The 18046-nt window shown below is 44.0% G+C and overlaps 1 protein-coding gene across 2 annotated transcripts in view; it reads right to left on the bottom strand.

Annotated features, from left to right (window-relative positions):
- Positions 1–1133: 1133 nt before the first annotated feature.
- The window catches only part of UBE2F (ubiquitin conjugating enzyme E2 F (putative)), an 82306-nt gene continuing 65393 nt past the window's right edge, over positions 1134–18046 (bottom strand). Inside the window, exon 10 of one of the 2 annotated variants that reach the window (XM_080632042.1) lies at positions 1134–3091. In XM_080632042.1, coding sequence (XP_080488168.1) covers positions 3041–3091 — 51 coding nt within the window. In that variant the 3' untranslated portion in view covers positions 1134–3040. Of the gene's footprint in view, positions 3092–8280; positions 8473–18046 lie in introns of those variants that run through there. The other variant, XM_080632040.1, reaches the window with a different exon arrangement.

The following is an 18046-nucleotide window of genomic DNA, read 5'->3' as shown; positions in this document are numbered from 1 at the left end:
TTTTCCTACCCAAATAAACACATGAACAAACCAGGTGTCTGTCTGTGGTGTGAAGTCTCGGCACTCATCCCCTCTGTGAGGACTTCCCCTCACTGCCCTAAAGCAGCCTCTGTGATCCTGGAGGCTCCCTCCTCACCTTCCCCTTCAGTAATATTGACCTCCACCCCACAGGCACTCTTTGGGGTGGCTCTCCAGACTTCTTGTCACCCCTTTAGGTACTGGAAGCTGCTCTAAGGTCTCTCCGGAGCCTTCTCTCCTCCAGGGAGAGGCTTTCTGGAAGACGATAACCTGCCTACAATAAAAATAAATGGGGAAAAAAAAAGCCCCACCAAGCCCCAAACTAAAAACCAAAACCCAAACGAGAAAAGAAAAAGCAGTAAATTGTTCCAAAGACTGCCTGGAAGTTACAGAAGCTGATTCCTACACAAGCACTGTTGGCTCAGGAGCCTCCATCCCCCAACTGGCCATGAGCGAAGGGGACACTTTGGGGACATACAGGATAGTTTTGCCTTCTGCCATCACAGGAGATCCGTGGGGGGTGCAGGATGGAGACCAGATGGAAACGTGCCCCGGGCAGTGCTTTGGTGAGAGGCAGAAATCAAGGGTGGCTGGAAGGAGTATAGGTTAGTTGCATCTATACAGATGTAATATATATATAAAAATACATATAAAAATAAACATATATAAAAATAGAAAACCCCCAAACAGCTTCTTGTATTCAGAAAAGAGTAATTCAGTTTCTTTTCCTGGGCCATGAGCTGATGGGCTCTTCTAGGATGAGGGTGCGGTGTAACATTTTTGCCCATGTATTCCGTATGGGAAGAAACTGCTGCTCAGCCACCTTCTACAGTATGTAGTAGCATCCAAACTTCATTATTCTGCTCATCTGCTCCTGGTAAGCAAGAAAATGGTGCAGGGATTATACAGCAGGGCTGTACTGGGAGGGGGGTACTGGCTTTGGTGGCAGCACCTCTGGCTCTGTGCTCACACAAGCTGCTGTAACCCAAACCTGCTGCATGCCCTGACAGCTGCTCTTGGTTCGCTGTAGCAGCACCCTGTGTTTGCTCTGCCATGGCTTCAAGGCACGAGTGACATGGATGACAGCCAAGAAACAGGGACTTTCACCCACTTTATTGAAGGATGGGAGGTGACAACGGTACCAGGGTGCCGCTACAGCAAGGAACACTCACCTTTGTTACAGCAAACTGGTTCAGCGTTTTCAGCTTGAAAAGAAGAAAACCCTTCTGACTTGGCAAGTAAAATCTAGACCTACTTTCCAATCTTTCTATTTTTGTGAGTGTTTTATCCCTTACCTTCCCTGACATTACTATACTGGCAGCAAAGATCTCTCATCACAGTTGCCTGCTTAAAATAATATCCTGATCCCTGTTTCATTTCAGCCACAGTGGCAACATAACCCAAAGATGAAGCTCACGATAAGGCTCTCCTCCTGCATGCCAATCCCTGCATTTAATTTATCTGCTTTCCTAGACCTCCAGTAACAGCTACAGGAGCCTGTGAAGCTGTAAGAGAAAAGGCACAGGGAGAATGTAAGCCTTTAAGCAAGGCTGCACCGTGCTTAAAATCTGCAGCCACGCTAATGACAGAGACGAATTTTGATTTCCTTCAGTGTCTGCAGAGGGGCAGTAGGAAAGAATAAATCATAGGATAACAAACCATCAACACCCGAGCACTACACACATACACTTGCTCTGTATGAAACCGCACCAACATTTATTTCTATGGTTTATCTATTTATAAAAGCTTGACTTGGTTCCATTGCGCCTCCTCTGTGTGACCCCACAAGTGGATCCCCAGGGGAGCAGTGGGGAGCTCTGGCCCACGCCAGGCAGCAACTCTTCACAGCGGTTACTCTGAAGTGATTCCTGAGGTACATGCTACTCTCTTGTGGAGGATCTCTGCTCGCACACACACTGTGTTTGAAATACAGCTACTTACAGAAAAGGCGATTACAGCATCACATCCCTTCTAATTACCAAGAAAGCCAGGTGTGCAGGAGTGTTTCAGAGAGGTGCAGTGCGTTCTTGTTCTCAGCTGCATTATTAGTCATTCCCTTTCAGTGCAGAATGTTGAAGAACACAGTTAAGTATTCTCCAGATCACGGTGCTTGAATTTACCTTCATCGGATCAGTGTCTGATGCTCCCTTACCACATCCAGATTGGAAAGCCAAAGGCAGATTTCTTACAAAAAAAAAATCTCCCTTTTGTTAAATTTTCACAGAAATATATAATATATATTTTATATATGTACATAGTTTTACTAATACTACACATTTACTTAAGTTAGGCATTAGCCTGTATTTCTTGTAACTACTTCACACAATGAATAGGAACAAAAGAAAAATACTGTAGCCCAAGCAGGAGCTGAAAATAACAATGTGAGAATTCCAAAAGTGTAACAAATACATCCTTAACGTTAAATATCATCAAGAATTTCAATACCAGAAGTAGGATTTCATTTAGCACTAGCATTCTGGCAAGCTCTAAGCCTTAGCTGAATGACTCTTAGAGAAAGCTTTTTTTGTTTCTTTTGTTTCTTCTTTTGTTTCTTTACTGTTTCTGCTCATCAAAGGCAACAGGATTGTGATTTGGTTCACAAGAGACCATTTTATTGCCAACCTGAAGTGTTCTAAAAGCACGCCACCTCATCTGTTTGGTTGGGTTCTTATCTTCCCCCCTCCAAACTAGGCAAGAGTTAAAAAAAAGTGTAATTACAATTTCAATAGTGATTTCTTTTAACTTCTCAAGCATATCTCATCAACAGGATATACAGTACAGTTCAGAAGAGTAAACATTTTTAAAAGTAACCAAACGACTTTTTCACCCAACAGACACAATTTCTTGCTGTATTTATGTTGAACTCTCCTTTTAACATGGACAAGTTATGAAGTTAGTTTTCTTCTTCAGTACGACATGGACACAGGACTAGTACAATCCGGGCTGGTTTTGTTGTTGTTGTTGTTGAAGGTAAGGATAACTCTAGTGTGGAAGCCATGGTCCTGCCATTCCTCTCCCTTCATCATCTCGCATAGCGCTTAATGTAATCTTCAACTTTATTCCGAAAGTCCTCCTAGAGGGAAGCACAGTCAGAATTACCCCAAGCACACTGGACAGGGACTCACATAGGGCTGCAGTAGTGGTGGATGCCCACATCAGCAACCAGTAGGGTCAAGTGTCCATCAATGTTTCCAACGTGGTGTATGAGAACTGAGGCAACCGCTTGAGTCCTTGGCAAGCACATGTCTGGGCTCCACTGGGAATCTCCTTTGGGGATTGAGCTGCACAAAGCCTGCCATCACCAGTTATCAGTGTAGGTACCAGACAGACTGTAGGTACCAGACAGGTCACCAGTGCTGGGAGGCCAGGTCCCAGCCAGTGGCACAGCAAAGATCTGGCTGTGATTTTAGAGAAGGAAGGGAAGCTCTCCTTACCAGATAAAAGAGACAGCTCTGTCCCAAGCACTCATTCTGGCCTCCCTGGGTAACTGCACAATATCACAGCCAGCACATAACCAGCACAAAATCAATCCCTGTCATTTATTATAGCCTGTATAGCATTAAAACCTCACAAAGTCACTTGTTTTTGAAAGAGGGAACACTCTTACACCTGCAGCCCTCCACACAAACCTATGAGACTATCATATAACCTCTGTATCCATAGAAAAGCATACATTTCTGGCAGTTTATAAAGCATGGAGATATTGAGCAGAGAAATTCTGACATACTTTCCTCATTTGATCCTTGTCCAAGTCAGGATGTCAGAGAGATGCTACATTCCTCTAATGTCTGCCTCATGTGCTTACAGCCTGTTACTAAATGTGTCCAACACAAACACACCGAGTGGTCTGTGCTCCAGATACAAGTTGGGGGGGTCACAGCAAAGTGCCTTTGGCTTCATTTCCAGCACCCAGTTTTGTGTGCTGCTAGAACATAAAGCAGGAAAACCTGGGAAATTTATGTACTTAGGTTTGTTCAAAAATAACACCCCCAAACCACAAAAACCCCAACACACACAAAGGATGAAGAGGTTCTGAATGCAGTGTCCTGGTGTGCTGGAGCTGCCTGCACAGCAGGGGCCACGGAAGCACTGAAACTCTCTGCCCACCAAGCCAAGGCTCTGCTTTTACCTTGCTGCCATGACCTGAGGGATCAGCAAGAGACGATCCTGCTTTAAATGACATAACCTGACAGCTTCAGGCTTGCCGGTACATAAAATGATGCCCTTGGAGCACACACTGACTGTTCTGGTACAGCCCACTCAGCAAAGAGCTAAGTAACATGGAATTTACAGATAGAACAGCAGTTTGTGAGTTTAATGCCCTGTAAATTATTACCGTTGGTTGTCCAAGGAGTTGGAGGTCGTTTGCTTCTTTGTTAACGGCAGATAAAGGTGAGCACTGCAATATTCACCATGACTTTGTACTAATACTGCTAAGAAGTCCTGAAAAGCATGAAGTTTATTTTAAAGCTGTAGGAAAAGCCGTCTTCCCTTACAGGGGCATGCACTAAGAGTTGGAGTTGTTCAGCCTGGAGAAGAGAAGGCTCCAGTGAGACCTTAAAGCAGCTTCCAGTGCCTAAAGGGCCTGACAAGAAACCTGGAGAGGGGCTTTTGACAAGGGCCTGCAGGGACAGGACAAGGGGGAATGGCTTTAACCTGACAGAGGGGGGATTGAGATTAGACATTAGGAAGAAACTTCACTATGAGGGTGCTGAGGAGCTGGCACAGGGTGCCCAGAGAAGCTCTGGATGCCCAGAGTCCCAACCCCCTGCCACAGGCAGGGACACCTTCCACTGGAGCAGGTTGCTCCCAGCCCCTGTGTCCAACCGGGCCTTGAACACTGCCAGGGATGGGGCATCACCACCCTCACAATGAAGTTTCCAGCTCTGGTACATTTTGGACTATCTTGATACAAACTCATAATAATTACTCAGAATAATTACTCATAATGGCAAACAATGCTGGAAAGCTCTGTTTTAGTGCTTATAGTGGATGTGCTCAGTATTATAGACTGACGGCTCGTAGCAGCAACACACACACAACATCAGAGCATGTCAGTCACAACACTGTAACTGGTAAGTGAAGCCTTTTGGACTCATCCTGTTACTGGGATATAGAGCCAAATAAAAGGTCACTAGCTACAAGAAGACAAAAAACCCATTAGCAACACCATCGATCTTTTAGGCTAAGAAAAACCACTGGACATGCAACAGGGCCCATTACATCTTTGCTGTATTTACAATATCCAAGAGCAGCGCAGTACAGACAGCTCAGGGCACACTCCTCTTTTTCACATGTATCTTTACAAGATTTTCAAATGGGAAGATGTGCTCTCAGCAGTGTTTTAACAGAAGCAGGACCTCAGCAAATCAGGAAGGCTCCAGACATCCATGCTGTCACTTGGGCTGACTTGCCAGATGAAGGGGCTGACAGCATTGGCAAGAACGTATTAACATGATACTCGCTGTATGTGAACCTCGTGCTGAACAGGAGGTTTTCATCCCATAGCTGTAATACTCCATCTTCACATGCCATATGGCTTAACAGTTCCTCATTACCAGGGGGCACTTTTCTATGTGCACATCTGTTTATGTGCAGTACTGAATAATCAGAAGCATAAAAATTAATCAGAGCAGCACATATCCTGCATTATAAAGAGGCACATACAAAATTCTGCTAGGAATGCTAAGGGAAAGAACAAAGCACTGCATTTTACACTCTCTTAACTTCCCTTCAAGGACAGCTCCTAAGTGTAGGACTACTAGAAAGATGGGCTAGAGGCAGGGTGTGCAAAACACCTGCTTTCATTAAAAAAACCAAGCCTACCCACTTGAATGGAGCTTCTTGATCCTTTCTGCTGGAGACTCCAAAGAACTGTACCCAACCTCAGATCTGCATTAGTGCCCTGGGCCTCAACCATCCTTTGATGCCAAAACAGACACTGATGAGAGGGGGAAGAGTCGCAAGGTTTGCTGCTGGAAATACACCCCAGTAAAGCAGTTCATCTTAATGACCATCTATGCTCTTGCCAGAATGCTTGCCTACTGCGCGTGGTAGTTGCTTTGCCACATCTCTCTGGACCCGGATCACGTCCCACTGCTAGTTTGGCCAGAGGCACAACTGCTGCCTCTACACTGAAGTTGTTTCCAATATCAAAGTCATCAGGTCATGATGAAGAGGGAGAGGGTTGGCTGTAACATTCTACTACACAAGCACTGATGCTGTAAGACACGAAACGCCATCAGAAACAGCCATTAAGCTCTGCTAGGCCATCAGTGAGTGCTGGAAGTATCACCTGGAGGAGCATTTCAAAAGGGAAATCTAATTTCTAACTCCTATCATTTGCCCTTCATCAATACTATATTCTTCACAAGTTTCAAGATATAAAATACAGAGTCAGAGGAGGACAAAACTGCTCTTGGGTTCTCTGGAGATGTGCTGGTGAGGAATGAGGCTTGGGTTTCTATGTGGGAGCAGTACCTGCAGCCTTGCCTGGTTTAGGGTGGAGAGGTCTGGGGCTAAGCCAGGAGACAGAACTCCTCTGTGCAAGAGAGATTCAGGGACTCTCTCTTGAAATCAGGCATTGGCCTCATGGTCAGCATGAAGCTGAAGCTCAGGCAATGCCAATATTCCCTTAGCACAATGGCCCCGCAGCACGGTGACAGGAATGCCAGTGCAAGTATCAGATTGTACAATTCAACAGATGCCTCCCCAATACCTTCTAAAGGAAAAAAAGATGATCAGCTGGGAATAGGAAACTAATAAAAACGTGAATAAACCAAACACTGTAACTCTAAGCACACTCCAAAAAAGCACAGCAGGCACTCTCCCAGCACCAGCTGGATGTAAGAGGTACAGATCAGCCCAGACACAGCTCCACGGAGACCAAGGGCATCACTGCTGTGTCCCACAGGCACCCTATAGGTCCCAGGTACGGGGCTGCAGCGTGTTCCCCTTGCAGATCCCTGTCCTATCCCAGTCCTCACATGGATAAGCAAGACCCCCGTGGGAGCCCAGCTCTGAAGATGCTCAGCTCTCAAATTCATGTATGAGAAGAAACCATCTAAAATGGGAGAGTTTACACAATTCTGGAGCAGACCCAAAGCTGCTTTGCTCTGAGCTGTGGGGAGGTGAGAGGGAGAGATGAGGGGTACACGAGTAGCCCTCTGGGAAGTACTTGCTGCATGAGTAATGCTTGCCAAATCGCTGCTTCATTCCATGAAAAACAGATGGGGACAAACAACTGAAGGGAAATTCAAAGTTTATCAGTGAGTGAAGAGTATGGAATAGAAGCCATGACCCATTTCACAAATCATTAGCTGAAAACTGAGTTACAGCACAGACTGCAAAGCTAAAGCAGTATATCCATGGAACTCCTCCTTTGTATTTAAACAAAGAAGTTTTTGTTCAAACAAAAATGTTTAACAAGTAACCTTTAAACAGATAAACCTACACATATGTATTTTGGCAAGAACTCTGGTCAAAGATATCAACTCCAAACAACTTTCTGGTTTCATGATTTTCATTTTTACTGCATGTTCTTACCAGATAGCACACGTGCAATGATTTGCATTAATATTAAAAAGCAAATCCTTATTTAATTATCTTTAGATTAAAAAAAAACCCAACCAAAACCAATCCTGACTGTTGTAATATTAAAACAATTCACTGAGGTCCCAACTGGCTGTCTTAAAAACATGCAATACTGCACTGAGATTAAAAAAACGCTGGAAAGTTGTTGCTGCAAGATATTTTACAGTGAAACAAGCTCAGTATCCGGCTAGAGTGGAAATTTATCACAAGTTATTTATCTCTGAGGAGCACTTGGGAAAGGATTTACAGTCAATTATGGAAAAATTAGGGTCTACAGTTTCTATACTGAAGTTTCTATATTGAAGCAAGCACTCAAGAACCAGGCACCTTTTTGAACACTGGGGTTTGACCTGATCTGGCACCTCTAAGAGGAGGCTTTGATTTCTCAACAATTTATACTGCTCTGAGTTGTACTGATGAACTATCTGTCCATTATGAAGCTTTTCATTTGAAAATGAAAGATCTGCTCCACTCTCCAAAGCAAACACCAAGTCTCTGTGACAGCTACCAGAGGAGTTTAGAAAAGTTGTAATGAAAACTTTATCTCAGGAATCTCTTTTTCTTTTTAAACAAATGAATACATTAAGAATTACACTATTAAAAATAATACTTAAAAAAACCAACCAACCAAACAAATGCCCCAAAACACCAACTAAACAAAAACCTCAAACCAAAGCAGATTTAGCCCATTACCTTTAATATATTCACTACTGGTACCCTTTACACACGGCAGTATTTGCAAATGTTTTCTTCTTCCGACTCACAATACTGACCTCAGTTTCTGCCCTCAGGTGTGCCAGAGACTACACCCCCTTCTTTGGGGGCTGTGTTCTCCAGGTGGAAAGCCATACTGGCCATTCCCTGCAGGAAAATGCAGAGTGTAATGCCTCTGTCCCTTGACTGTGACTACAACCACCCAGATACTGTGAGAAACAATTCCTGGTCCACCTTCACATCATTTACATTTACAATGCCGTAAAATTCAAATAGAGATAACAACAACAACAAAATCACAAAAACACTCAATTGCACCGTCCCTTCCTTCTTTAGTGTTAAAGAAAATAACATAGTAGTAACAATAAAAAAGCACTATTTTTAATGAACACTACTTTAATCCAAGTTAACAGCAAAGTTAAACTCCAAGCAATTTCTACCAGGACCTTTTATTTAAAGAGTTTAATAAAGGGGTCTTCTGAACATCAGGAACATGACAGGAACAAGGCCAGGTTGGACACAGGGGCTTGGAGCAACCTGCTCTAGTGGAAGGTGTCCCTGCCCATGGCAACGGGTTGGAACTGGATGAGCTTTAAGGTCCCTTCCAATCCAAACCAGTCTGGGATTCTATGCCATTACTCAGCTCCAGCCAAACCTTTGGGAGGATATAATACCAGGTAGATTTACCCATTAGCCCTGTGTGTTATATTTAAAGTGACCTTTTCTTTCTTTTCCATCTTGTGGAATATAATAAGCATTCACGCCCATCACCCCCCCCCCCCATCCACTCCCATTTAAAAAGGAGCTGAATGGAACCTTCGAGTAATATGAAAATCTCAAGTGTGAGGTGTTTTTCCAGTTCATGTTCCTGCCTTGTTATCATTTCCCTGCTGTTGATTTATTTAGCTCAGCCTCTACACCACCTGAACCCTTTTCCAAGCTCTGTAATTACAGTTCAAATTCTAAGAAGAAGGAGTGGGGGGTGAAGAACCTATACACAGATATCTCCCACAGCCTCCTCCTGTGCTTGGCATCAATTTTCACAGCCTCTGTTCTCTACTTCACCTTTTAAACACCACTTCCAGACATCAAGCAACTCTGATTTTGCAAAATGACGACCAAATGCTTTAGGTAGATAAGTCCTAACACCAAACCCCTCAAATGCCACTGCTCTTTTTACTGTGACTACCTGTGGGAAGAGAAAAACTGAGTGTGGGGCCTTTTTTTGATAAGTATCTGTCCATATAGGTGGGTTACAGAATAGACCTGCCTGCCAGGACACTGCTCTGGGGAGAAGTCGAAGATGTGTTGCAGAGAGATCAGCACATTGAACATGATCCATCTGAGATTCTCAGACCCTAAGTAGGAACCATTTCCCACATGCTTCTGCAAACTCTCTGTTGTTTCCCAGTGAAGCAAAGATAAAGGAAAAAAGCACCCTCTGAAGTTACTGGAAGAGGAAAGGGCTGCGGATTAACATGTGAAAGCTGCTGGGGCAGCCAGCACTAACTACATCTAAATCCTGTTTGTGCAAAGGTGAGGGAACTGAGGCAGCTGAACAGGGCAAAGCAGCTTCCCCAAGAAAATCCTTCCTTGGATCAAACACGATGCCCTTTGTCATATCTGCCCTTTGGCTTATGGAGCAGCTTGGCTGGAGGCAGTTGGTGGAGACTTTCACAAGCCCTCTGGTCATATGGCCACAGTGCCAACGGACTTAGGATTTGCCCTGTGACCTCTTTGCTTATTAACATTAATGATTTCACCCAGGTTGCTGAAAACAAAGAAGACCTCCTGGGAGCTGAACTTGGCAGCATGGAGACTGCTTGGTTATTCAGTGCCTGATGTTGAGTACTTGTTTCCCCGCACTCCCTCAATGCTACTGGGGTCAGCCCAAGGCTGGTGCGAGGCACACTGGCCATCTTGTCAATACAGTTGTTGAAAAGGGTTATAGAGAGAACCCTTCAAGAAAATTACCTGAATTATCCCAATTACACTGATGTTAACCTCCTCTGTGCTGCAAACACACTTCCACCCACGAGGATGTCACTCATTTCCAAGAGAGGATATTGTCCTTGGGATCTGAGCTCTTAATGGATAAATTATAAGCACAGAGGAAATGGGAGCTGCCTGGATCTGGTGAGAGGGTTTTTGCAAGTCATACCCTACTCCAGTCAAATGATATCCAAACAAACCAGGCTGGGCAGGTGAGGCATATGGGGAGCTCCACTCAAAGAGATCAGCCCCTTTGTTTGCATTCAGCAACCCTTCTGTAAGATTCCCTTTTAAAGCCATGCATTTATTTAAAGGATGCAAAACAAAAGCTTTCATTTTAAGCCACTTATCTGCCTAAAGCATGTAAAACAAAAGCTTTAAAACACCCCCATTTCTTCCACATTTCTATCATTACCTCAGCAAGTCAAACCACTTCAAAAGCTTAATCAACTTTGCTGAACCCGAAAGAGGTTCCATCCATAATCAAAGTGTTATGAAAGATGGCCAATGGCATCAAAAAGTAATGTTTTCCCTATTTACCTCTGTTACCACAATTAGCAGCTGGGCTGTTGGCTCCTTTGCACATGCCATTTAGTGTACCTTATGCCCCCTGGGAAAAGGCTCCAAAGGCTGTAACATGGATACGGAACATAAAATGGGGAAGCAATGCAAGAAAAACCTTAGTGACATTGTCTAAATGCAGTAATGTTGCAGAAAAACAAGTATGCATTATAGTGTGGCTGCAAGAACTTCAGTGACAACAACAAACACCACTCAGGGCGGTTGGGTGTGCAGAGGAAGTGAAGGATTTACTGCAATAAATACAGAGATAAATAAATGCAATGACTCACAGGGAAAATTGTTCTGAAAAGCTGGTTTTGGAGTGGGATGGTACCACTGTTCTTAATTAGACAGTTAAGTGGTAATCAAAGAGTAATAAAACCCCCACAACAAAAATTACGCAGCTTCAGAAAAAAACCCCACATGTCAAGTTTGAAAGCCTTTTGGGGCTCAATACTTTCGCAGTGTTGTAAAAGCTTGGAAAGCTAAGGGTACCCTTGAACACAGCAGATCAAGTTCTGCCCTTGAGAAGCTCCTTCTGCCGCTTATCGACTCCTACACCACAAATGTGGTGCCCCCAGGCACTTGTACTGGCTGGAACCCTATGGTGTGTGTATTTATCTATCACAGGACCACAGACTGATTTGGGTTGGAAGTGATCTTAAAGCCCATCCAGTCCCAAAACCCTGCCACAGGCAGGGACACCTTCCACTGGACCAGATTGTTCAAACTAGAAGAATTCTTCAATGTTATGTATCCCCCTGCAGATGAAATCAGGAAATGATCTCAATTCAGTATCCAGGAATCTATATGGGTTTCCTCTTTCACTTGAACAAAGTTAAAAAACCCCTTGCACTTCCATCACGTCACAGTTTTGTACTGCTAGAAATAAACAGCAGTGTTCTTGAAAATGTTCAGAACCAGCTACTTCGTATTAGGAAGAGTGTTTTTAGGATTGCCAAGGCTGGTGCAAAGCTATCAACTGAAACAAGGGAATGAGGTTAAGTGGAAAACCTTACGTTAGACGACAGCCAAAGACAGATCCCAGTCCAAGAGAAGCTCAAACATGAGTAAATAAAACGGCACAGCAAGGATAAGACTATGCTTATTTAAGCAAAACATTGACTCAAACAACGCAAATAATGTAAAGAATGAGGGCCTAACAAAGTCAGCCTGAAGCCAACATAACGAGAGCAAGATCTGGACATGCCTCTCCCTGTCCTGACAAGTACTAAACAACCTTTCTGTTGCTTACCCTTCCTTGAGCTACGAGCCAACTGCATCAACCAAGTTGTTGACAAAATCAAATGAACAATTTGAAAATGAAAATATATTAATTTGTACGCTAAATTCTTGGACCCAGATCACAAATCAAAAGCCCGAGATGTTCCTGGAGGCCCGCATCCATCCCGGTAACTCTGCGACTCTGTAAGAACAGTGGGAGAAAACACACATAGAATCTGTCACAGAAATGGAAATAAGCTGTCCTGGATGGAGAACGCTGCTGTGTGTTTGCAGTACAAAAGGTAGCACTGAAAAGAAAGGTGAGGCTGGCACTCTGGTCTGCAATGCTGCAAGTCCTAGAGAGACCATTGTAATGATCCTGCAAAGCAATTACTCATACTTTAAGTAAGATGTATCAGTGACAAAGAACTGGCGCAACCAGCTGAGATCCATGCTAAAACAGACACCAAGAAGAATGGCTTTAAGCTGAAAGAGGGGAGACTTAGATTAGATGTAAGGAAGAAGCTCTTCCCTGTGAGGGTGCTGAGGCGCTGGCACAGGGTGCCCAGAGAAGCTGTGGCTGCCCCATCCCTGGCAGTGTTCAAGGCCAGGTTGGACACAGGGGCTTGGAGCAAGCTGCTCCAGTGGAAGGTGTCTCTCCCCACAGCAGGGGGTTGGAGCTTTAAGGTCCCTTCAAAACAAAACCATTCTGTGATTCTATGAAGAAACACAAATAGTTAAGACGAGAGAAAGGTAGTAAAACAGTCAAATTACAGCTTACCAATGTCTTTATGCATTTCTTTTGCAAATGGTAATTAGATCATTCTGTAGAAAGAACTGTCTAGAGAGCTGTCCTTGAAATCTGACACACCTCAACGGGAGATGAAGCACCAGAAAACCCAGCAAACACCGAGGGACTCCTGAACTACTGTAGCAATCATCACATTTGGCAAAACACGTCTTGTGCTATTGAGTTTTAAAAACAATACCCTGGATCCCACGGCAAACTCTTGGGAATTTAATATAAGACGATAACCTCACAAAATTCCTATCACAGTAATTCTGAGATCGGGTGGAAGAGTGGAAGTAGAGAAACAGAAACCCAGTTTACAGACAAACTGAAAACAACTACAATATTAAGAAGTAATCCAATGAGATGTTCAGACATGAAAAGGAGAGCAGAATGCGTGCTAGCAGAGCAGCTAGGATGACACACTATAAGACTTTACAAAGGGTTTTACAAAGCCACTCTTCCTGTAAACCTTAAGATTTAAGAATTGAAGATGAACGAGCAGCAACTTCAAAGGCCTGACCTCAATTACTCTTTAAACAGTCTTAATAGCGTAGTAGCTTTCTAGTGTTTGAATAAGAGCAGCAGTACCGAAAAAATAAAAATGAGTTGTGCAAAACCCCCCTAAAAATTGATGTATACAGCAGTATCATAGAATCACAGACTGGTTCGGGTTGGGAGGGACCTTAAAGCTCATGCAGTCCAAACTCCCTGCCATGGACAGGGACACCTTCACTAGACCAGGTTGCTCCAAGCCCCTGTGTCCAACCTGGCCTTGAACACTGCCAGGGATGGGGCATGTAGTCTGATTACTGATCACTTCAAACGTGGCAAAATACAGAAGAGGAAAAAAGATAAATGCCAGTGAAAAAAACCAGCTCTTGCAATCACTATGATGTAATGGAACTCCCTGTGGTGTTTGAATTGCTTGTGGGTAGTTCTCTTTACCAGAATAAAGCTTCACGTAGTGTGCAAGAGCCTATTTGCAACCCACACGTTTTTACACCTGCAGGTAGGAAACATCTAGCACAATCAGAAAGGGCTTTAAAAGACAAATTCAGCAAGCAAAGACAGCAAAACACGACTGCCTACAGATTTGCAGACTACCATTACTACTACCCTCACCTCTCCCAGTACAGCTTTTCCTTGATATCCTTGATAACTCTTTGTCACCTTCTCTCCCCCAGAAAGAACTACCTGTTCAGCCTGGAGAAGAGACGGCTCCTTAAGGGGAGACCTTAGAGCAGCTCCAGTGCCTAAAGGGGCTACAGGAAAGCTGGAGAATGGCTTTGGACAAGGGCCTGTAGGGATAGGACAAGGGGAACGGCTTTAACCTGCCAGAGGGGAGATTGAGATGAGCTCTTAGGCAGAAGCTCTTCCCTGTGAGGGTGCTGAGGCACTGGCACAGGGTGCCCAGAGGAGCTGTGGCTGCCCCATCCCTGGCAGTGTTCAAGGCCAGGTTGGACACAGGGGCTTGGAGCAAGCTGCTCCAGTGGAAGGTGTCCCTGCTGTGGCAGGGGTTGGAGCTGAAGGAGCTTTAAGGTCCCTTCCAACCCAAACCAGGCTGGGGTTCTATCACTCCCTCACCCTCTTGCAGCCCTCTTGGGTTGCCCAGATCACCTCGCTGCCAGCTGAAGAAAATACAAAGCTCATGGTCTACTCTGAGTGGTGAGTGCCCACACAGTCCCGACAGCATCCCTTCAGAGTGAGCCCCAGCTGAGCTCGCGCATGGCAGACTTTCTGGGTGGCTCACTCACAGCCTGCCCTTTCCTTGCTGCTGCTCACAGTTCTGGTGACAGTTATAGGAACTGGATACAAAGGAACTTTGCTGCTTTGTCAAATTTGACAGAAATTGATGTGGGTGTCAAAAGTTATGGGGATTAACAGGGAGGCTAGGATGAAGGAAGGGATAGATGCATGGCAGCACTGCATAAGCCTTATTCCTTTACAAAAAAAAAGACTAAAAAGTAAAAGAATTTCTAAAGGTTCACTTCAATGAAGCTCCAAAACAAACTGACGGTGTGGACTAGATAACTGACCCAACTGAACTGCTGGGTTCAAGCGGTTGTGATCAGCGGCACAAAGTCCTAGTGGAGTACTGAAGGAGTTGATATTGGGGCCAATACTGTTTTACTTTTCCATTAAAGACCTGAATGAAGGTCAGAGTGTGCTGATGATGTAAAACTGGGATTTTAGTCCCAGTGGCTATACACCACATGGGTGTGCTGCCATTCAGAAGGACCTCAACAGGCTGGCAAACTGGACAGAGAAGAACGAACCTCACAAAGTTCAACAAAGGCACATGCAAAGTCTTGCTCATGAATAACTCCATCCACCAGTACATGCTGGGGAATGGCAAGCAGCTTTGCAGAGAAGGACACCAGGGTTTGGCTGGTCACCAAGCTGACCAAGAAGACCACTAGCATCCTTGGGCTGTACCATGAAGAGAACTAGCAGCAGGTCAAGGGAGGTGATCCTTTCACCCCACTCAGGTCTGATGATTTACATCTGGAGTGCTGTGCCCAGTGCCAAGCTTCCCAGGTTTAGACAGACAGGGACTTACTGAGTGAGCCTGGCAAAGGGCCACAAAGATGGTTACTGAATGAGAGGATCCGTTGTAGGAGAGACTAGAGATTGACCGGGACTATTCAGTCTGGAGAAGAGAAGGCTTAGGGGGACCGTAACGTGTACAAATGGGAGGCTGCAAAGAGGACAGAACAAGACTCTTCTCAGTGACGAGAGGCAATGGGAACAAACTGAAATACAGGAAATGTCTTTTAAAGAATTCTTTTTACTGTAAGGGTGGTGGGACATGGGAACAGATTGCCCAGAGAGGTTGCGAAGTCTCTGTCCTTGGAGATGGTCAAAACCTGACTGTACACAGTGCTGGGCAACCTGCTCCAGCTGACTCTACCCTGAGCACAGAGGCCAGCCTAGACAACTTCCAGAGCTCCCTGCCACACTCAGAGACTTTGTGATTCTGTGAAATACCGTCTGAAAACGCCTCGAGGATGAAGTGCTGGAAAACCTACAGTTACAGAACAAACAGCCCTCCTCATGGGATGCAGAGCCACCTTACTTGGTTACACTGGGCATAAACAAGGAACAAACAAATGTTTCTATGAAGACCCTTAATTTGCAGTTACATTAAAAACACAAGCTTATTTTCACGTAACCTGCTGGCTGTCTAGCAAAGCTTTCCAGTGTCTCCTTACTCAAATTCATCAGTATGCACAATTCTGTATTTCTTCAAATTATGCTGCTGCTGGTACAAGATTATTAGACTGGCAGACCGAAAACAATATCCAACTTTTATCAGAGAAGTAAAAGGATAGAAAACAGAAATCCTTCCAAAATGAGTGGCAGAGGTTGACACATCTGTTCATACCACAGTGACACACCAAACATAGGAACATTTTGTTAAAAGTATAATTTTTTAGTCTTGAAAAAGCCTGAAAGTGTCAGGCTTGTCAATGCAGTTAATCCCTTTACTCCCAGCTCCACAGATACTCTTCTGTTCTACACCTAATTATCATTATCTCATATTTCAGTATGTTCAAGACCAGACTGTTTAGCTTATATGGATGGATTACCCTCCTTTCCCTACTCAATTACAGCTTTACAGTCTAGGAAACTTTAATCAAAAAATTACTTCAAATCTCAAGTGCCCTGCAATTCTGCATCTCTCCCCACCTACAACAGTTTACATTAATTATGTTCCATTGATTGCTTCTAATGATCAAGGCAAAAACTTTCCCTTCCTTTTCACCTATTTCAGTAGCTATCTGTACTGCCTTGTGTAGGAACTAATCCTCCCGATTGCAGCCTTCATTTTTATTTTTAAGAAGATGGTCACAGACTTTAGTCACACACCTGAGAGAGAATTTCCTTTCAGCCAAGGAATTATAGCTGGGACTGCCTGTAGAATGCAGTAATTATATCACGGATGAGTAACCACTCATCCTAAGGGTGAGTGAATGGTGTGAAGGCCAAGCCATTAAGATCAACTCCCCTCTCAGCAGAACAAGGAGAATGGTTTCAAAACCCAGGTAATGCTGCTTTGTGTCCTTTGTGTCTTCTAAGCAGTGCCCAAGAGGGGCTCCCCAAAGGTGAATGGCTATCTGAACCAAGTCAGACATGAGAGTTACTGTTAGGAGCTCAGTCTTAAGACTCACTGATTTTGTTGCCAAACATTCTCTACTCTTCTTATCACAAACATGGTCTTGATTCGAAGGTTGAAGTTTCTCATGTATCTAATGAAGATATAAGAGAGAAACGCCCTAGGACAAGAGTCTCAGCTGTCACTCCAGTCAGTGCAGTGCAGCGCTGACTGAAACCACAGTCCAATCTCAGTTCTGAGAAGCAGAAAAGAGGATTTATTTTGTAGGCAGATAAAAAAAGTGGAATGTCAAGTTTAGATCATAAAACTGGTTGCTTCTTTCTTTGTGCATTTTAGGTTTTGTGCATAATTGGAACCTTTGGCACCTACAACTAAGAAGGGCAGCACAGGAGAGAAAAGGAGTCTGTCTTTACTCCTTCAAAACTGAACTTGTCAGAGTAGAGATAAAATAGGTGAGAAAGGTTGTATGCGTAGGAACATTACAGCAACATTCAAGTAAAAATTAAGGAAAGGATAAGAAACAGAATGCAATTTAAATGTCAGAGAATTAATCCAGGACTAAGAGGATCTAGAGGAATGGACGGACCCCCCCTGCTTTATGTTCCTGCCCAGGGTGAATTGTTTCCCTCTCTACATCACTACACTTCCACCAGCAAAGTAGCAAAACCCGTGATAAGCTCTCCATCAGTGTGCTTTGTTTTTCATGAAACGACTTCAATAAGACCTAGGCATTAGATCTCAAATTTAACTGAGTTAATTGACCCAAACTGACTTAGAGTGAGCTGGGAATACCTGAGTATCTATGGCCTTTGCTACCTCGGCAGAGAGAGGAGGTAACTTTGTCTTCTTACCATAACCTCTTCTGCTTCAGGGCTCTTGGAATTTGTGTAACTTTAAGTCCTACCTACAAGAAACTATGCTCAAAATTGCAGTGCTGGATGATCAAACTAAATTTGCAGACATCAGACCCTATTCTATACACACAAAAATAAGTATAAAACATATCTACAAATTCTACTGTAAATCAGTGTTAA

The sequence above is a fragment of the Psittacula echo genome, assembly GCF_963264785.1.
Source record: "Psittacula echo genome assembly, chromosome: 20".
Lineage (NCBI taxonomy): Eukaryota > Metazoa > Chordata > Aves > Psittaciformes > Psittacidae > Psittacula > Psittacula echo.
The sequence above is the reverse complement of the archived record's forward strand: the minus strand, read 5'-3'. Positions and strand labels throughout refer to the sequence as shown.